Source organism: Dryobates pubescens, chromosome 24 (assembly GCF_014839835.1).
Source record: "Dryobates pubescens isolate bDryPub1 chromosome 24, bDryPub1.pri, whole genome shotgun sequence".
Lineage (NCBI taxonomy): Eukaryota > Metazoa > Chordata > Aves > Piciformes > Picidae > Dryobates > Dryobates pubescens.
The window spans coordinates 4014786-4033605 of record NC_071635.1 but is presented as its reverse complement, the minus strand read 5'-3'; the positions used below and the strand labels follow the sequence as shown (position 1 = coordinate 4033605).

General features: G+C 43.5%; 1 protein-coding gene across 1 annotated transcript in view; it reads right to left on the bottom strand.

The window, feature by feature from the left end:
• Nucleotides 1-18820, bottom strand: part of ANK2 (ankyrin 2) — a 158002-nt gene that overhangs the window by 11350 nt on the left and 127832 nt on the right. Inside the window, exons 35-44 of the mRNA XM_054172469.1 lie at nt 18502-18730; nt 17566-17691; nt 16240-16362; nt 15053-15085; nt 14011-14032; nt 5937-11678; nt 4516-4590; nt 2116-2247; nt 1705-1851; nt 139-421 (exon numbers count right to left, since the gene is read on the bottom strand). Of these exons, the coding sequence (XP_054028444.1) occupies nt 139-421; nt 1705-1851; nt 2116-2247; nt 4516-4590; nt 5937-11678; nt 14011-14032; nt 15053-15085; nt 16240-16362; nt 17566-17691; nt 18502-18730 (6912 nt within the window). The remainder of the gene's footprint in view (nt 1-138; nt 422-1704; nt 1852-2115; nt 2248-4515; nt 4591-5936; nt 11679-14010; nt 14033-15052; nt 15086-16239; nt 16363-17565; nt 17692-18501; nt 18731-18820) is intronic.

Genomic DNA, 18820 nt, shown 5'->3' with positions numbered 1-18820 from the left:
ATGATTGTGTTTGGTAATTAACAATTAGAGGGGTTGGACAGCCCCAACCAATGCCTAATCACACTGTCTGATGAGCAATTACACAGAGAAGAGATAATCCACTCCACAGGGGTTTTGTTGTGGTCCTTTGACACTTACAAATACTCGTGTTGTGCAGCAGATGGTTTTTCTGGCAGATCTTGGTGTTTCCCTGAGAATTCAGCTTCTATTTGTTCCTTATGTGCTTGTCTCAGGAGCTCAGCCATTGACACTTCTGCCTCACTCCTGGGAGTACTGTCCTGAAAAGGAGAATAACTGACAGACACATCTTCCTCTGAGACAATAGGAGGGTGTTCAGTCTGCTCACTGTCTTTAGATATTCTCTGTTGTTCTTCCCTCTTATGTCTTGAACTGTATAGTTCTTCTGGCAGCACAGAAAACCCTTTAAAAAACAGAGATGAGAAATGTCATTACAAGTCCTACCAGAATGCAGGAAGTCCCTGTTGTTCTCCATGTGCATTTAAAATCCTTGGCTGCAACACATCACCTGAAATGTACAGAGCTCCTGAGTGGGAGAGAACAGAACCTCCCTAAGTGTCTGAAGGAACACTGCAGTACCACTACCACTGCTAAATAATAAATCCTAGCAGTCATGGGCAAAATAAAACACACCCAGAAATTTACCCAGAGTAATTGATTATGAAACTCTCAAAGCATGAAGAAAGGTTCACAGCAGGGTTTTTTCCTAGCAGATTAGGATAGGGTTTAGACAGACTTTTTTCCCTATCATCCATGATTTATCAGCTTATGGAAAAAAAATTACTACACAAGTATGGACAAAGACATTCACAGAGGACTAGGTGCATTTATGTGCACCTAGCTAATTCATGTGCTTTGAAGCATATAAATGTGTCCACCCAACCCATAATCTCAAAACAAACTATAAAACAGCATCTGCCTCTCTGTTCCACAGGCTACAGGCCACATGCTTTGCCTTTTTCCTTATTAGCCTCATTCACTGCAGGGAAACAGAACTGCTTGGGCTGAGTTTGAGCTGGACATGGAGGTTAAGACTCTAAAACTAATCATCTGTGAGATCAGAATGCTAATTACAGCGATCAACCATCCATGAACGGTCTGAAAGGTGGCGCTTTTTTTGGTAGCTGCCTAATAATTTTCTGAACTGTCAGTTTCATATGAAGTTGAGGATGTGTAAGAAGTGAAGTATCACTTCCAGAACATGGAATTCTGTTTCTTTCTCATCATTTGGAGGTGTTTCTTTAGTTTACAACCACTGATCTAATCTACTGAACTTCTAAAAGCCAGCAGCATCATGGCAGAACTTCAGTCTCCTGGATGCTTGAATCCAAGGGCTCTTCCAAAGGGCAAAGTAGTTTTCCTTTTACTTATCCTAACGCAACCTTCTTTACTCTTCTGAAAGTACTTTTTTAAGCCCAAAAAACCCTAAATTTGGTATAAGTATTTGCAGTAGTTTCTGACAATTGATGTGCTTCCTAAGAATCAGCTAATGCAGAGATCTGCTACTTGCTGAAATAGTGACCTGTGTGATGTGCTTTCAATCATGCATATTATCTGTGCTTTCAGAACGAGATTCTAGTGCTCAGGGATCAGATTTACCAGACTGTCCAAGTCAGACATCTCAGACCAGAGGCTGGTGCTAGATGGGGAATCACTCCTGGGCAGTCTCACCCAGGAGCCGTTTACCTTCACTGTGGTCCAGTCCTATTGTCTGCTCGATTTCGGCGTAGGTGCGAGTGCCATGGGCCTGCATGGGGTCGATGCCGCTGGTCTCCATCAAGTGAACGATGTCCATCCGGTTGATTTTGGTGAGACACTGGGTAAGGTTTGTATCTGTGGCATTAGAACAACACCATGTTACACCACTCTGCTTGCTGGAAGATGTTCTGCCTCACCCTCAAATGAACAGGATTAAACTCCTTTCTCTGAGAGTCCTGTGATATGCTATGTTGTAGATACTAGCTTAAAAACTTTAGTACACAATATGGTCAGTCTTTTTAGCCTTAACTTTGCCCAGATTTCCTTCTTGTGATTGTGGCACAATTCTGTCAGCTGAGAAAGCTGAGACAGTTATAGGTACTGGAACTGGAAACAAACCTGTGGCGTGCTTCCCATCCCTTTCCAGCCAGTACTTGAGGAGTGCATGGCTCTGGTCTTGAAGTGAGTTAGGATTTTCAATTCGGATCTGGTGGATTTGCTCTTCTGTGAAATCCAGCTCTCTTGCCAGCTCTGAAAAACAAACCCATCTCTGTAATGACACCTTTGCCTTCTTCCTCACCTTACATCTATTCTTCAGCTGTCAGAGTCAACATGGATACAAACTTCTCTGAAACCAAAGTCTCTTTGCTTGTATGTGCCTCATGTTACACTTGGAGACACTGTTAAGCAGTAAGTCTATGACAAAGGCAGAAATGCTTTATGCCTGGAAGTGATGGATGTGTGTGAGCCTTCCTTCTGTGTCTGCCATTCCTAGCTCTGAGATACACCATTGCTGACAAAGTCCAGCAGTGATGAGCTGTCAAATGGAGGGCAGCTGCAGAAACGGCATACGAGCTACAGAGCTCCATGCTTAGTAGATTCTGAAGTGCTGAGTATGCCAGAAACCTGGATGAAAATGTAGTAAAAGAACTACAAAAGATCTAAACTACTGGGATCAGGCTGGCTCCTGGACTCTATAGCCACTGGGCTCCAAGCATCCTAGCCCCTTGATCCTCCTCACTTAGACAGGATTATAACCAGTGTTTACCCAGGGCATCACATGTTGCTATCTGTGACATGCATTTCTTGATCTTCTGATAGCAGCTGAGGAAGATGCTGATACCAGAGGGCCACCAGTCTGGTCTGGCAGAAGGGACAGGGGGAAGTTAGGAAGAAGTTTTTGACTATGAGAGTGCTGAAACACTGGAATGTGAAGAGAAGTTGTGAACACCTCATCCCTGGAAGTGTTTAAGAGCCTTGAGCAACCTGGTCTAGTGGGAGGTGTCCCTGCCCATGGCAGGGGGGTTGGAACTAGATGGTCTTTAAGGTCCCTTTCAACTCAAGCCATGGTATGATTTTGTAGAGCTCATAAATAATCATACCACTGTTCCCTTGGACTTGTTTTGTTTAAAGAAAAGCAAGTACCTCTGAATTACAGTTGAAAACCAAAAACTGAGCTTGTGAAACTAAGAATAACCAGTGTCCTCCTGATGCAGCATATGCTCAGGCTTCCTCCAAAAAAAGAGAATGGGGTTAATAATTTGTAGCATTTTTATTGTGTCCATAACCAGGGCAAGCTTTCTGCCACCACCAAACTAAGCTGCAGCTGCTGAAAAAGGTCAGCTCATGAGTTAAATCCTGGAAGACATGTGGGATTTGGTCTCTAGATTTCTGCTTCTTTCACAAAGGATTAATATTCTGTTCCACTGTCATTCTCACTGTGGTGGCATGGACTGATTTTGGAGAGAGTGCCATGTTTTGACAGGATGGAGAGAACCCTAACCCCCAACCCCAGCTAACCTGATTTCCAGGCTTGCAAACCGATGCAGCTGTAAACCTCAGCAAATACAGAGTCACTACACATTAGATTCAAATCCTAGGGAGTCAGGTAAGCCTGAACAAAACTTTTCAGCAGATGCCTGATCTGTTACTTTGCAGAGACAGAAGCCCTCCTGATTTCAAGATCATCCATGTTGGGATGAGTGACATACTCCAAGTCTTCTCCATGGTTTGAAATGGAGGACAGGAAAGGAAGAGGGTGAGTAAGATAAAAAGTACCAATGAAATATTGCATAGAGTTTGGAGGTGCCTGTAAAACCAGTGTGGAGCAGAATCTTCATCATCAGGTGTTAACACTTTTTTCTCTGGTGTGCAACTCTAACCCCTAGAGTCTTGCTTATGTTCAGGAGCATGGTACTTCTCTAGGGATAGACACAAAAGAGCGTGGGCCTGATTTAACTGGGTTTTGCAGCAATGTTTTGCTGGATTGCAGAGTTTGACCCAGCATGGTGGTGGTTCTTTGTAAACACTCCTGAGCCAAGTTTTCAGTGACAGACATCTGTGTTTTGTTCTGTGTCGCTTTCCCTTGCCTCCCCCAGCGGTAACTGTCTCAGATCTGTTAAATCCACAATACTGAAGTGGTTGTTACAAACAATTTGATGTCATTTATCCCCCATGTGTCCCAGCTCAGAAGTTCCCGAACACAGATGATGTGTGTTCCTCTGCTCATTTATCTCCTAGACAGAGCTGTTGCATTTTGCACAGAGGAGCAGGGTCCCATACACCACCTCTTTTCCATGTGCCCATACTTAACAGTTTTCCCTCTGGAGATCCCCAGCAAGTGCAGAGTCCTCACCTCTGCATCTGAGCTCTTACCTCAGAGGCTACAGGGATCTTAGTAACCAGAAGACAGCTACTGAAATCTTTCTATAAAACATCTTTAGATAATCAGGAACTGTGCTGAAAAAAAGGAGGGCTGCTGCCCTCCTTTCTCTCTGGAGTAGGCAGCATGCATTTTACCTGTCCAGCTGAATCCAAGATGATCAGCAATGTGGGCCAGTCTTTCCTCCGTCCTTTCCTGATCATCCTGTTGATCTAAAGATCAAAGAGAGCCACAAGTTGCCTTTTCCAAGCTACAGAAACATGTTCTTAGGTGACAGAGCCCAAGAAGGGAAAGTGCTTTTTTCATCTAACCGCTCTAAATGTAGGCAGCTGTTAGAGCTGGGTAACTACAGCAAGGGCTGTAAATCCCCAGGGAAGGGGGAAGCAGAGGAAAAACTTGATTTTTCAAAGGGCAGAGAAGTGTCTGCATATTCCATTGGAGAATCAGGCTTTTGGGTGAAAATCTAAACCAGGACTGAGGTGTGCCTACTGTACCTATTTTGGCCAAGCATTTTATTCTAGAACTTCAATCTAACATTAAACTGAAGACTTTAACTAAGTGGAATGCCATCATTTTCCATGCCTCCTTAGTAAATGCCAAGGTTGAAAAATTCATCTGGACTGGTACTTCTGATGGTGGTCTTCCCATTGCAGGGGGAGTTTGGTTCAAACAGTCCAGATGGCACTTCAAGATGCTGTTAATTCAAGTGTCTTTCACCCTTTCAACTAGGGACTGATAGAGAATACTTACAACGAAGGCAAGGAAAAATCAGATGTTGATTTGCCAGTCTTCACTTACTTTAGGAACAGCGAGACTGACTGTTCCCCTCATCCACAAAGCTCATTTGAGGATGGCAGAATTTGAGTTTTGATTTTCCCTGAAGGCACAGAATGTTGCTTAGGGTTAATGAAATAAGCACGTTTCATTTTAGCTGCTGGATCTCCCTCCTGGCTTCTCAGCACACAGGTAGGTGAGGGGAACCCAAACACCACAAAACCTGCGCTACAGTCTCTGGTGACACTGAATTTTCTTTACACAAATCGGAACAAATCCAAAAGGAACGTGGCAAAACTTACTTGTTTAAAACTTCTGCGGATTCCTTCTCAAAGTAAATTTGCCTGTCTCTATTTCAATCAATGCCCAAATATTTCATGATTAGTAAAAGTTAATAGTTAAGAGTAGGGCCAGGGAAAGCCAAAAGCCAAAATGTGCATTACCTGAGCCATCAGTTTAATGGTCAATCAAGAGGTCTTTTTAGAAGTGTGTGTGTTCTTTAAGGTAACACTTCATAAGCATTCATGGTTGGCAATCTTGAGATTGTTTCACAGACAAAAAAAACACAGACACAACACAAAAAGAACCAAACACAGCCCACAGGGAGAAAGGAAAGAAACCAAAAAGATAAATACACAACTAGCCACCAAAAGCTTAAAAGAAAAGGGCACAGAGGTTACAGGTGTACACAAACACACACACACACGCCCCAAAGGAAACAAAGAACCAAAAGGTTTAATTCATGACATGCGTCGCACAGGGAATCCCAGTCGTTGGCAAATACCTTCAGCATGGTCATGGACATTTTCGTCAGGGATACGTTCAATCTGAGTCTCTACAGACTCATCCCAAATGGGTCTGGTGTCAAAGATGTCTTCAGGAACTGCCTGCTGAGTCTCACTGGATGGCACATTTTCAATAACTGAAACTTCTAGGGCGCTACTGCTTTCATCATCTGAAACTAATTCTTGTTCTCTCTCTGACTGCGTGAGTCTTTCCACTAATTTAGAAGCTTCATCGCTAATTTCTTCAAAGAATTCTATGGAGTTTTTGTAAAGGTCAAAAAAATGTTCCTTACTTTCCCTTGTGGGACTGAAAGCACCACAGGAGGCTGAGGTGCTTCTGCTTTTAACTGGCAGCCGTGATGAAAATACCTTGGATCTTCCTGTTGTTGTCTCATCTGAGTCTATCTCAAGCTGCACCTCTCCCTCCCTCTCCCTGGCCTCTGCTTCTGCCTCAGCATAACTCCTAGCTTTTAGGGAACGCTTGCTCTTGGGGTCCACAGGAGTACTTGCATCAGATTCAGATTTACTGCGGCTATCTTGTTTCACAGGCAGTTTGTTTGTCACGTCAAGAGCACTGGGTGACTCTTGCTTGTGGGCAGGTGTGTCTGTGTGTATGTGTTGCTGCTCAGCTTTCTGGAAAGCTGCTTTGACAGGGATTTTAGACTTTGGTTTTGCATGGTCATCTTTTCCTTCACACTGCAAACCATCTGGGCAGTCATCTGTGGGAAGGCTCTCGTTCTCCCACTGCGAGGACTGCGGCGCAGCAGCAGCTGTCCTGACAGGGATTTTGGATTTGTTCTCCCAAGAAGGCACACTCTCCATCAGAGCAGTAGGGATTTCAATCACCGATCTCTGTTCCTCTGGTGAAGAGTCTGGGGACTCGTCACCCTGTTCAGAACCAGCTAATCTAGTGACTCCAGAAAAACCTAACTCATCTTCTACTGCAGGCTGCTCAGGAGAGATAGGGCAAGGCACCTGACTGCTGTCAGCCATGTCAGTCTCCGTTCTGGAGAAGGGCTCAGCTTCAGAGGCAGCAGTTTCTTTCTTTGGTGATTTTGATGAAGCTGAAATACCCATTTTAATTGGAATTCTGGATTTAAGGTCTGCTTTTGTGGTGCCTACGCTGACACCTTCGCCTGTCATTTCTTCTGATTTGTCACTAGGCTCAGATGCTGGGGGTACATCTTTTTCTTGGATATCCGGGTCCTCTGATTCTGAAGGTGAAAATGGATCTGGTGAGCCCTTCAAATCAGCACATTCCGGCTCTGCTGCTTCTTTCACTTCCTCAGATAAAGAAACTTCTTCCTGAGGCTGCTCCTCCATTTGGAAGAAGTGAAAGCTTTCATCTGGATAGTTCCTTTTGGTCATGTCAATGGCCCCACTTCTAGTCATTTCAAACAATTTTCCTTCCTGAAAAAGAAAAGGATTTTGTTCACTGAGCGGTGTCCCTTCTTCAGTGGGTGTCCTGGCTGGTGTTGTGTCAGGCGTGGTGCCTTGTGAGCGCCTGTCTACCATCAACCCAAATATCTTTTGTTCCTCTTCTTTCACCCGGGCTTCAAAAGCTTCATCATCTTCACGTATTTCGCTCCACATGTCAGAATCCACATCGGTTTTAGTGATGACAACTTGACTGATCGATTTCTCTGTTTCCTCTCTCACATCCTCAAGGGCAGAATCATCTAATTTTTTGGAATCTGAAGACCCTTGTGACATACTGTGAAATGGATTCCCTGGTTTTGCCTCTATTTCCATATATACTTCCTCTGAAGAGTGATACTCACTGCCTGTGTCCCTATGTAAAGTTTCACCACTCTGATCTTGTCCTTCTTCCATGGAATAGTTCTCCCTAGGGAACAGACTTCCACCAGACCCTACCTTACTTTCAGAGTCACTAAAGAAGTGGTCAGAAGACACATTTTCATAAGGGCTTACTATATGAGGAGCACTACTTTCACCAGCATCTGCCACACCACTTTCAAGTTCCACTGTGTCAGTGGTAAGGGATGAATACTCTGGTAAGGGCATCTCAGCCTGAGTATCTCCTTTAGATGTTTCCACATCTGTATGTGTTTCTCCCAGAGCAGAATGGTCAATGGTACCATCTCCAGCCAGCTTGCCATCTTGTGGCACAGAGCACTCGATGCTACTGTGGCCACAAGAACTATCCTCTGCTCTCTCAGACATAGCTCCTGCAGAAATAAGATCACTGTGTGTTAATGCAGCAGGTTTGACATCTTTTTCAGCAGCATCATATTGCTGTAGTGTTAGTGAAGACTCAACATGAACCTCTTTGTGGGAACTGTCACCAGTGGCATGACAGAGAGCATCCCCAGCTCGTGTGCCCGAGGCAGTGGGACTGGCTGCCTCGCAGCAGTGCGCACCGTCGCATTTTGATTCAGCAGTGTCTGCTGATACGCAGCTGTCAGAAAGACAAGTGCCTGGTTCCCTGGAGGAAGCCTTAGAGCTGTCCCCAGAGGTAAGGGCCTCCTCTTTGTCAGCCTCTGTTGGCTTGTCCTGTTCTGCTTTAACTGCCCCTGTCCTGACAGAGCCATGCTTTGAATCGATAGGTTGAAAACCTGCTTCGTCAGGACTGGAACTGGAGCCCATGCGGGATGGCAGAGGTGAGGGTGGCTGCATGCAGATCACAGGCTCCATTAAGAGCTCAGAGCTGGCTTCTTTTTTCAGCTGAGTCAGTTCCAGCTCACTTTCTGAAGAGGAAGAGCGGTTCTTAGATTCAGCTGCAGACATCACCACGGTGGGTACAGCTGTTTCTTCTACAGCTGTCGACTCCGGTTCTCCAGCTTCACGTGCAGCTTCCGAATCAGCAACTGCAAAAGGTTCATCTTGCCTACAATCCTTTTTGTAGTCTCTCTTCTGTTTTGCTTCTTGTTCTAATTCATCAAACATTTTTATTTTGGTCACCATTTTAAACATCTCCTCCTCAGGGGTGAATTTCTTCTTTGGTTCACTTTCTGAGTCATCTTCTTGTTCTTCACTGACCTCAGGGATCACGGCTGACTTTGGGATGTTTGACAGTGCCTGTGAATCTGCTGTTTTTGGTGTGATTTCATAGCTAATTTCTTCAGAACTAGGAGTTTCAGGTGAAAGAGGACTTTTCCCTGAACTCTCCATGAGGGATGTTTGCTCTAGACTGTCATCATCAGCACTTCCCTCAGGGTCACGAAGGATCCTGGAACGCACCGGTGCCAGCTCTGGGCAGGTCTCTGCTTTGCTAAGAACAGACTGAAGAGGACCCTGCCCCAGAATGCCAGCCTTGACCGTTTGTTCTACAGGGCTACTTTCAAGGGAATCCCGGCAGGGAGACTCCTTCATAGGGCTGGGCTCCAGAGAATCAGGCGTTTTGTGTGATGAGTTATCTTCTAGCACTGGGCTTGCTTCCAGGGAGTCTTTATGACTTATAGTTAAAGAGTCATCTGCAACTGGGCTACAGCCTTCGCTATCATGGCTAGTAAGTGAGAGTTCCAATTTCTGGGGACTTCTAACCACACCCCGGCGTTCACAGGTTATATCTTTTTCTTTCTCTAAAGCAGTGTCATGTGTTTCAGAAGACTTAGTTAAATGTGCAGTGGTTCTGGATTCTTTATCCCTGCTAACATCTTTCATAATGGAAGCTGAGTTACTTCCTCTAAGGTTATCAGCCTCTTCTTCAGAGGCTGTAGGTACAAGCTCTTCTGATACATGGGCAGAATGAGACTTACTAGCCTCAGAAACAGCATCTAGCTGCCTGTCAGTAATACCTTTTTCATCTTCCTTTGGAGAGAGCTCCTTTGGAGGACATGTTTCTGCTCTTGTGTGTGCTCTAGTGGCTCCTTTAGCTTCTTCAATTTGCCCATCACTTTTCTTTGGTGAGAATGAAAGGCTCTCAGGGCTTGTTTCTGGAGTCTCTGCCAGGCCCTCATGCTTATAACTTTCCTCAGAGCTGATCTGAGGAGTTCCATCAAGTAGGCTACCTGGAGAATCAGCCACACCTTCATGTTTGAGGCTTTCTGAGCTCCCATCAAAAGCAGCACTTTGCAGAGAAAGAGCAGGAAGGAATCCATCTTTCCCGTACTCTGTGGGAAAAGAGGCATTGAAAGGACTGGTCAGCACTTGCTCCGGGTTAAGCTCTCCCTCCTCTGTCACTGAAAGGTGCCGGAACTGTTGATATTTGTCATTGTCCTCCAGTTCTTCTTTAATGACGTCAGAAAAGTCTGTGGAGGTTTTTCGGTCAGGGCTGATCTGGAAGTCAGCATCTCTTTGGTCATCAGAAGTCTTGCCCTTCACAGCTGTTTTATCTTTGGCACTTTGATCATCAAATACTGGAGGGAGAGGTTCAGTTGGTTTTTTGCTGCTGCTCTGCTCTTTCACCTGGTCTTTACTTGCAGCTTTCTTGGTAGTCTCAGCAGTAGAAATTGGTATTTTGCCTTTCTTTGACAGTGGCTCCTTCTCTGCTTTTCCTGCTGTGCCTGCTTTGTCCTTCTGTTTGTCTGGCTTGTGGATTGCTCCTCGCCTCGTTTCGCTTTGTGAAGGAACCGGTTTTCTCCGGGGGGTTTCCTTCTCGGGGAGCTGCTGCTTCTGTTTGACAGATTTGTGCTCAAACAGCCCCGATACATTCTTGGATGGGTCTTGACCTGACTGGAAGGCTTTCATCAGTTCACGAACTGACATGGTCTCCTCAAGCCTTTCTGTCTTAGAAGAAGGTGACACGGGAGGCTGTGCTTTGTGTGCTACTGGTTTCTTGACCTGTGCTGGTTTCTTAGAAGCCTTTTCAGCAGTGGTTTCTCTTGTCTGAACTCTGACAGGAAGCTTTGACCGTACCTTTTGTTCATCTTCCACTCGTTTCTGAAGAGCTTTAACTTTATCTTTTATTGAGCCAATAGGAGTTTCCTCTATAACAGGGGACACAGCTTTCGCCTCAGGAGCAGCTGTGGGTGCTAAGCCAGTGTCCTCACCTGCTGACCCATCTGAAGTGGGCTTCTTCTGTCCTGTTTGTTCTCCACTGCTGTGCATCTTGCCTTCCTTGGGCTTTTGCTTGTCTCTGACTTTTGTCCTAACTGGCTTTTTAATGTCTAACGTTGGCTTGTGTTTCTCCTGTTGACTTAGTTTTCCAGCTGTTGGTGATTTTTGTCCTTTCTCAGATTCCCTGCTTATTACTACAGCTTCAAATCTCTCTTCTACTACATCTTCTTGTAAGGCTTGTGGCTGTACCTCATGAAGAGAAACATATGTTTTTAAATCCTCTGTCAGGTAATCTACCATTCCTGTCATGTCTGTCTTCTCTGGTTTTGCCGTCCCTTTGTCTATCCTGACTTCTACACAGGGAGGTTCAGTTACTTCTAAAGGAGCATTTCTTCTGGCCTCTTCAATTTCCTCATCACTGACAATGACCCACTCTTCTTCTTCTACAGGTTCTTTTTCAGGAAGGGACTTGTGCACAACACGTTCTTCTTTGGGATAGGATCCACCTCTTAGAATTTCATTGACTTTTTCTAAGTCTTCTTTCACTCTCTCCACTATTTCAAAAGGCTCTCCTGGCTCCTCTTCAGCGCCTTTCCCAAGATCTCTCACTTTAATGGAGCCTGATTTATCAGAGGGGTCAGTTGTCAGGATGGCAGTCATTTTGATCAAGTCTTGTTTCATCTCAGACACTTCAGACAACAGGTCTGGACTGGCTAGTACAGGGACTTCATTAACCAGATGGCTTTTCAGGATAGATGTTTCTGTAGACTCTGTCTCGTCATCTTTGATGCGAATGAAAAACATTGAAAGTAAAATGGAAATCAAAATAGAGATTGGAAAATGTAATCAGGACTGAAAATGAGTCTTTGGTTGCAGTGGTGGGAAGGTCAACAAAATGGGCCGGGAATGGTGGATCCACAAGATCTGAGGGTACAAGAGCAAAGCAAAGCTAACGGGGGTGGGGATGGGGGGAAATAAAAACCAACTGAAAAGGAAAATGGCAGGAAATAACTTGCTTAACTTGCCCAATAGAGCACAACCACACATACGGCATCGAAGCTTTAACAAACCAAACCAGGACACCACTGAAAAAACCAAAACAACAACCACAAAAGAGAAAATTAAAAGCAGAAGAAACACAGTGAAGTTACACAAAGAGAGGCATCTCAAGATTGTTCAGATGTTACAGATCAATGTTCAAAGAAAAATAAACAAGAGAAAAAGGGGGAAAGCATCAGAACTGATTGAGAGTCGATTTCCTCTAAGAGAAAGCCAGTGTTAGCAAACTGTCAGAGCAACATTGGGTTAGCAGTTTTGTTTTCTTAAGGACCAAAATAAAAAGTTAAAATGTAATTCTGCAGTAATCTAAAATAGGATCAGATATGGAGAGATCTGAATCAGCTGCAAACCGGCATTTCATCTAAGGGGATTTCACACCTACACAATGAAACAAACATTCTTTTGGTTTAAGAGGCATGGTCCTTTCCTTGGAACATCCTCATTGACAACTAATGAATTGACTGAAGAAAGAGGAGACAGAGAAGAAAAGGAGAGAGAAGAAAAAACTGTGAATCAACTGAGAAGTGATTTCAGAGTTTTAAAAAATGTAATGTATGGCAACCAAAAATCAGACAGTCACACTAGACACATACATACAATCCATGTAAGGCAAGTTATTTCCATGCAAAGCAAAGGTGTTGCAGATGCTGCTGGGTTAAAAAACAATAGCTCTAAAAAAATTAATCATAGAAATTAAAGGTACATGAAAATCTTGTAAAACATACTGTGGTGAAATATTGGTCTCCTCTGTGCAATCAATACACAGCAAGCTGGGTGAGGCTAAATCCCATTACGCCATGACTGCCTGCTGGGAATGGTTAATTTCAGGAAGGACTACTAGGAAATGTGCACAGAATACAGTGCAAGATTTGGAGGCCTGCAGCAGGTTAGGAACAGAATGCAGGGCAGAGAAATTACAATTGTGCATTTTTCTTTCAAAGCTGACATGTTTCAAAGAAGTGCTGCCAGTTAGGAGAGCCTGAGCATTGCATCATTCTCTCACTGTGGAAAACAGGTACCCTGTGCCATGCTGTTCTCTTGTGTGTCATGACTACTAGAGGTTGGTGCTGGACAGGAATCCTGATGTATTGTTTCAGAATATGAATCCTGAATTTGAATTCTGAAATCTGCTAATAATAATGCTGTTAATCATGGCAAATACTACTTCCTACCAGTGCTATTCTGTCAGCCTGATGTCTTTTATGCTCTAGCTGAAGCATTTCTGCTTTAGAGAAAGGAGGCTATAGGGGAGTGACCATACATCTCATCTGCAGGCTCCTGGACTTGTTATGTTTCCAATTAACACATGATAAATGTAGCAAAAAGGTAAGACATTGCACTTGGAACTGGAAACAAAACAGAGGACAGATTTAAGAAATCATTGCCTTTGGAAAACAGTTCTCAGTAGCTGTATTCTTCAGACTGAACATATATTTGATTTGCATCTTCCTTAAAGGAGAGCTTTGTCAGTGTGGACCACCAGCCTCAGCTTCTAATAATGGCTCGATCTGTACCACCAAGGGCATTTGTTGCACTAAACCCAACAGTCATATTTCACCACAGTAAAGGGGGGAGGGAAGGAAAGGGTTAAAGAGCCTGATTACTTTGGACAGTATCGCTTTTTTGCATGGTTGTATTTCATGAGTTTAATGAAATCTATCCCAGGGTTAATTGTTTTCATGAAAAGTGATACTGTCATTGATTTCAAATAAGAGGCAACAGTGGGTGGCAACAAATGGACAAAAACAAAAATGGAGGGATGAGCATTCATACAAGCAAAATAGCAGTAGCGGGACCGCTAGGGATGTCAAAGGAAAGTAAATGCTTAGATGAACTGTTAGAAACTGTATTAATTGGTAATTTATGCATTAAAATGTATTTAACTGGATAGCTGCTTTGGTGTTACATTGGTTTCTATTACAGGTTTAAAGTACTGATGTTATTAGCAATAGCAGTTAAAGCTTAGCTTTCTTTCATGCTTATCTTTATTCTTAACCATCTTTCATACAAACTGCATTATAATACTTTCCAAAAAAAAGAGAAGAAAAATCTTACTTTTTTCTGAAGTCATATCAACCTGGAAGAGAAAAAAAGGGGGAAATTTAAAAGGTTCAAATGTAATCTATCTATCTATATATATATGAAGTCAGTAGTGAAGTAGTGCAGGTTGAGTCAAACCCACTCAATGTAAGGAGACACATGGATTCGTTGATTCAAATGGAACAAAGAATGGATTTAAGACAATGGTAAAAGCATGGATTAATTAATTTAGTGGTTTTAATAACAGAAAAGTGGGTACTTTGCTCTAGTTATGGTTAGTAGTAGATGCAAAATGCTGCAGTGCACTAGCAGCACAGAGTGGCCAGGCTCCTGTGTTACTGGGTGTGTCACTGCATTGCTCTTAACTGATTTCTACCTGTCTAAAGCAAGGAAGTCCAGCATGGTCACCTGAAAGCTTATGGCCCACCTGGCAAGTAACTAGTGTGCTTTAAACATGGTTTCATTGTACATGTTCATGCTGATCTCAGGGTTTGTGCCTCTGTACTCTCTGATGATGAAAAGCAGGTGCAGAAATGGCAGCAGACTTGCTGCTGCCTAAGGTAAGAACTAGGGCTTGGTGGCACTAAGAGCTATTGCCACCTCTAACTAAAAGCAGCAATGGCCCTCTGAGGCCATCTTTTTGACTTTCGGGAGTGTATGTGGGTAGATACTGAAAAATCCACACAATGTTACTGTCATTCAAAAGAAAACATAGCCCTTGACAAAGTACTTTCACAAATGTAATGTGAAAATTCAGGAAGCTCATTTCTGAAGCTGTCTTGTTTGAAGTTGACTTTTTCCCATTCTGGGAACTGCTTTGAAAGCAAATTGAACTGTTATACACCTCCAACATCAGTGCATCTGGATCAGTGGAACTTGAACACAGGTAAGGTTAAACTCGGTAAGAGTGAGCCTGTGCAGGATCTCTTGCAGTGCCCTCCTCTGTGGCTAACGATGGACATGCCTGTTCGACTACAGATTGCATCTCCCAAGCCGTATCTGTTAGTTGTGCTCTGGTGTGTGCGTAAGCAGAAGCATACTGTTAGGGCAACATTACCTCTTCTTCTTGTTCTTGGTCTGAATCTGATTCCTTTCAGTTCCAAAATGCCATGCAAAAAGAGAAGGGGAAAACAGAGCAGGCAAAATGCAATTCTTTTAGAAGACAGTAGGAAAAAAATAACTGCTGACAACATTTAACAGAAAAGAAGGACACTTCACATTTCTGCAGTCGATTTCTCATGACAAGCAGCAGCAAAACCACACCATGAGTTTAACACATAAAAGGCTACAGAATCAAAAAAAAAGCAAACAGGTAAGTTGCTTCTGGTTGTTAGATTTCTAGTGCTCCTTACTTTACCAAAACTGAAACTATGTGCATGCTTTTGCACCCATAAATTAGCGTGAATAAAGACTTGAAATAGTGAAGAAGGTTGGCCATATAAAGTTAAAATATGTTGAGATACCATCTTCTGGAATTATACAAAAATGCAGTGATCACTAGCAGGCAAGATACTGAGCAGCCAGCCTAATCCATTCCCACAAGACATGCAGCTGTCACTCTGACAGGGACAGTAAAAAATCCAAATTATCACAGAACAGCAACAAAATGACTCTAAGGGAGCAAGTGCTGCTTAGCATCTGGTCTCACTGAAATGGATCAAGGGCACTCCCCTGACTAATGAGTAATCAGCTGGTCTCTGTCTTGTTATTTATTAATATTAACTCATGATAAGAGTATTCCTCTCCTTTTTTCTGCCCTTGATATTGGACCATTTCCAGCCATCATCTTTACCCCTTGTTAAACAGGTAGGAATGGAAATATCATCTCCAGAGAGGTGCCACAGGGCACAGGTAGTGTGGGAAGTCTTTAGTGAAACAAAAAACAATGAACCCTGAGGTACTCATTGAGCCCCAGATCTGTCTCACCTCAAACAGAATCTGGCTAAAATTTTTGTATCAGATAAGATTACATGGGTCTTGTGCAATACCAAATGAAACCAGGGGAGCTATGCGGTGCAAGATGGACTTTAGTTTCCCTTCTGCCATCTTTTCTGAGTCTTCAGAAAATACTTAATAAAATCAGAACACTGGCATTAAGAGTACCAAAGCCCAGAAAGCCCTTGGGTGATAGTTATTCTTCTTTAAGATCCCTGACTGCAAAACTTCAACAGTATTTTGCCCTCCTGCTCTTGTCTTGTTCTGATACAATGGAGGTGACTATAGGTCAGTGCAATGCCACAGTACCTTTGTGTAAATGGGTAGAGTGATGTTTAAATTACATATGGCTTGATGAACGAGGCCTCGGGTGGATTTTGGCTCCTTCATGAATGATAATCGTCCACAAGGTTCTTGAGTGGTGTCCCGCACCTGGTAGAGCAAACACAGACATCTGTGCTGTTGCTGGGTGAGCTACCTGTGCCACTCCCACCTGAGGCTAGGTGTGGGAGACAAAAACAATGGTTTCTCTTTTTTCCTGCTTGTTTGTAAATGTACACAGGGATGTGTTTGTGTGTCAAAGCAAGAGAAGACACAAACACACACATGTTTACAGATGAGAACCTCACTTACAGAGGGCAGTCCTAACAGTGTAAGCATCCCAGTGTGACTGGGCTTGTGGGATGCATTCCAGGACCCACTATCACTGCAAATGGTCACCACAGAGATTCACTTTGCATCTGGTGCAAAAGAAACCGAGTCATTTTCCCCCCCATATGGCAAGAATAGCTATTTGTGCTGACAGTGGCAGTAACTCCCGGCTCAAAAGGTTCGCAGTGAACACTGCGTTTGTGCCTTTGGCTCCTCTTTGGGCTGAGTGTGAAAGACTGCAGCAATATACAGCACAGTGTTACAGTTGGGAATGTCTCCAAAACTGAGTCTTTTTTTCATTTCTTCTCAAAAATACAGTCAACCTCTAACCTGAAATACTCCAAAATGAGCCATTCTTTTCTTACTGCACCTCCAAGCAAGCTCTGCATTGCGTCTGAAGGGAGGGTACTAGGCTAAAGGACAGCTGGATGTGCACTATGGCCATACTCATGTTGACAAGTGGAGAGCACACCACCACCACTGGGCTACATTTCTGTCAGTTCTGTAGTGTCTTCTGACACCATTTCTGCTGTTTCTGCATTTTTTCCTGCAACATATATACAGGAAAGCTGCAGAGGGTTTTTTTTTCATAAGGGTGTCTAGCTATATGGCAAGGGAGAAGGGTTTGAAGCTGAGGGAGAGCAGGGCTAGGCTGACTCCTAGGAAGAAGTTGGTGGTGAGACTCTGGAATAGGTTGCCCAGAAGGTTGTGGCTGCCTCCTCCCTGGGGGTGTTCAAGGCCAGGTTGGATGAGGCCTTGAGCAGCTGAGACTAGTTGAGAGGTGCCCCTGCCTATGGCAGGGAGGTTGGAGTAGATGATCTCGAAGGTCCCTCCCAACCTGAGCCATTTTATGATTCTGGTTGTTTTGACCACTCAAGTCAACCGTTCCAAATTATTTTCTGATACTCAATTAACTCTTCTTCAGTCTTGTAAACGCAAAAGTAGACAAAAAAATAAGAATATAAATCCACACTGTAACGTTACCTTAACAAACAGAGGAAGTCTGTTTTCTTTGAAGGCAAAGAAGCTGAATATATGATGTTGCCCACTCTTTGTTAGCGGCACCAAATTGCCAAAGCAGTCGACGTAGATGGGTTTGCCTTCTAAAACCTAATGGAAATGAAAAAAGCAGCAAAGCAGCAGTGAATCACAGGGAGGGAGTCAGGGTTTCCTCTTAGGCATAATTCTGCAGTAGCCAGTCAGCGTTTACAAGATTTGTTACGTGCAGGTAGCTAACCTCTGTGGAAATAGTTCAGCTGATTACCTTGCAAGTGGAATACATTGTTAATGCAACAAGAATGTGACACTATAAATGACAAAACTACTCTTTGGTGTCAGGAACCTGGGCAAATTCTGCATTTTCATCTGGATGTTTTATTTGCTCTAGTTATAGCACACTTTGCTACCCTGGCCTCATCATAGCCTTTCTACCAATGCAAAAACTTTGAAAATCAGCTGACCTATGTATTTAATGTATTACAACAGGCACAGACAGTGTGCAGAAGCAGCTACTGGCTCTTTCCACTGGATTTGTAAAGGCCTAGAGCTTTTGAAAGCCAAGCCACACGTAAGTGCTTCTGACATGCCCATATAATGCTACTGCCTATGTCTGCATTGTCACTATTATGTCTCCTCCACACACTGACTTCTCAGCTTGACAGTTTGGAGATGCTCCCTGATAATACATTAATGCTTCACCCTTACTTTCCATGAGTTCAGGATTGTCATTCAGGTTCATAAGCACATATTTTTCCTAGCTGCTCTGCACAAGAAATGCCTGTCAGACCTTCAGGAGCAGTGAGGATGATGTTTATAACTTCTGTACTTCTGTCTCCTTGAATCCAGGTTAAGGTTCCTGCCTATTAGCTTAAAAGCAGACATTAGGATGGGGGAGAACTGTGTAAGATTCTGGTACAGTACCTCTACATCCCTGCTTCTGGCAACTTCAGCAAAATTTTCTTGTTGTTCTAGAGTTTTATCCACCTTGTCATCTGTCATGCAGAAACATCTTAACCGTGCTTCAATGGGATCATGTGATTTGGCAAACACTACGAATTTGGCCATGTAGGGCACGCAGATAATCTCTCTGTACACTTGGGAAGCAAAGGTAACGGACTCTTGTGTCTGCCGACAGTCTATCAACCAGAACCTGTAAAAGGAGAGAGTTCTGTAGTCACAGAAGGATTTAAGCAAGAAAATGGTATAATGGTGTGCTTTCTTACCTTGACAGCATTAGCTG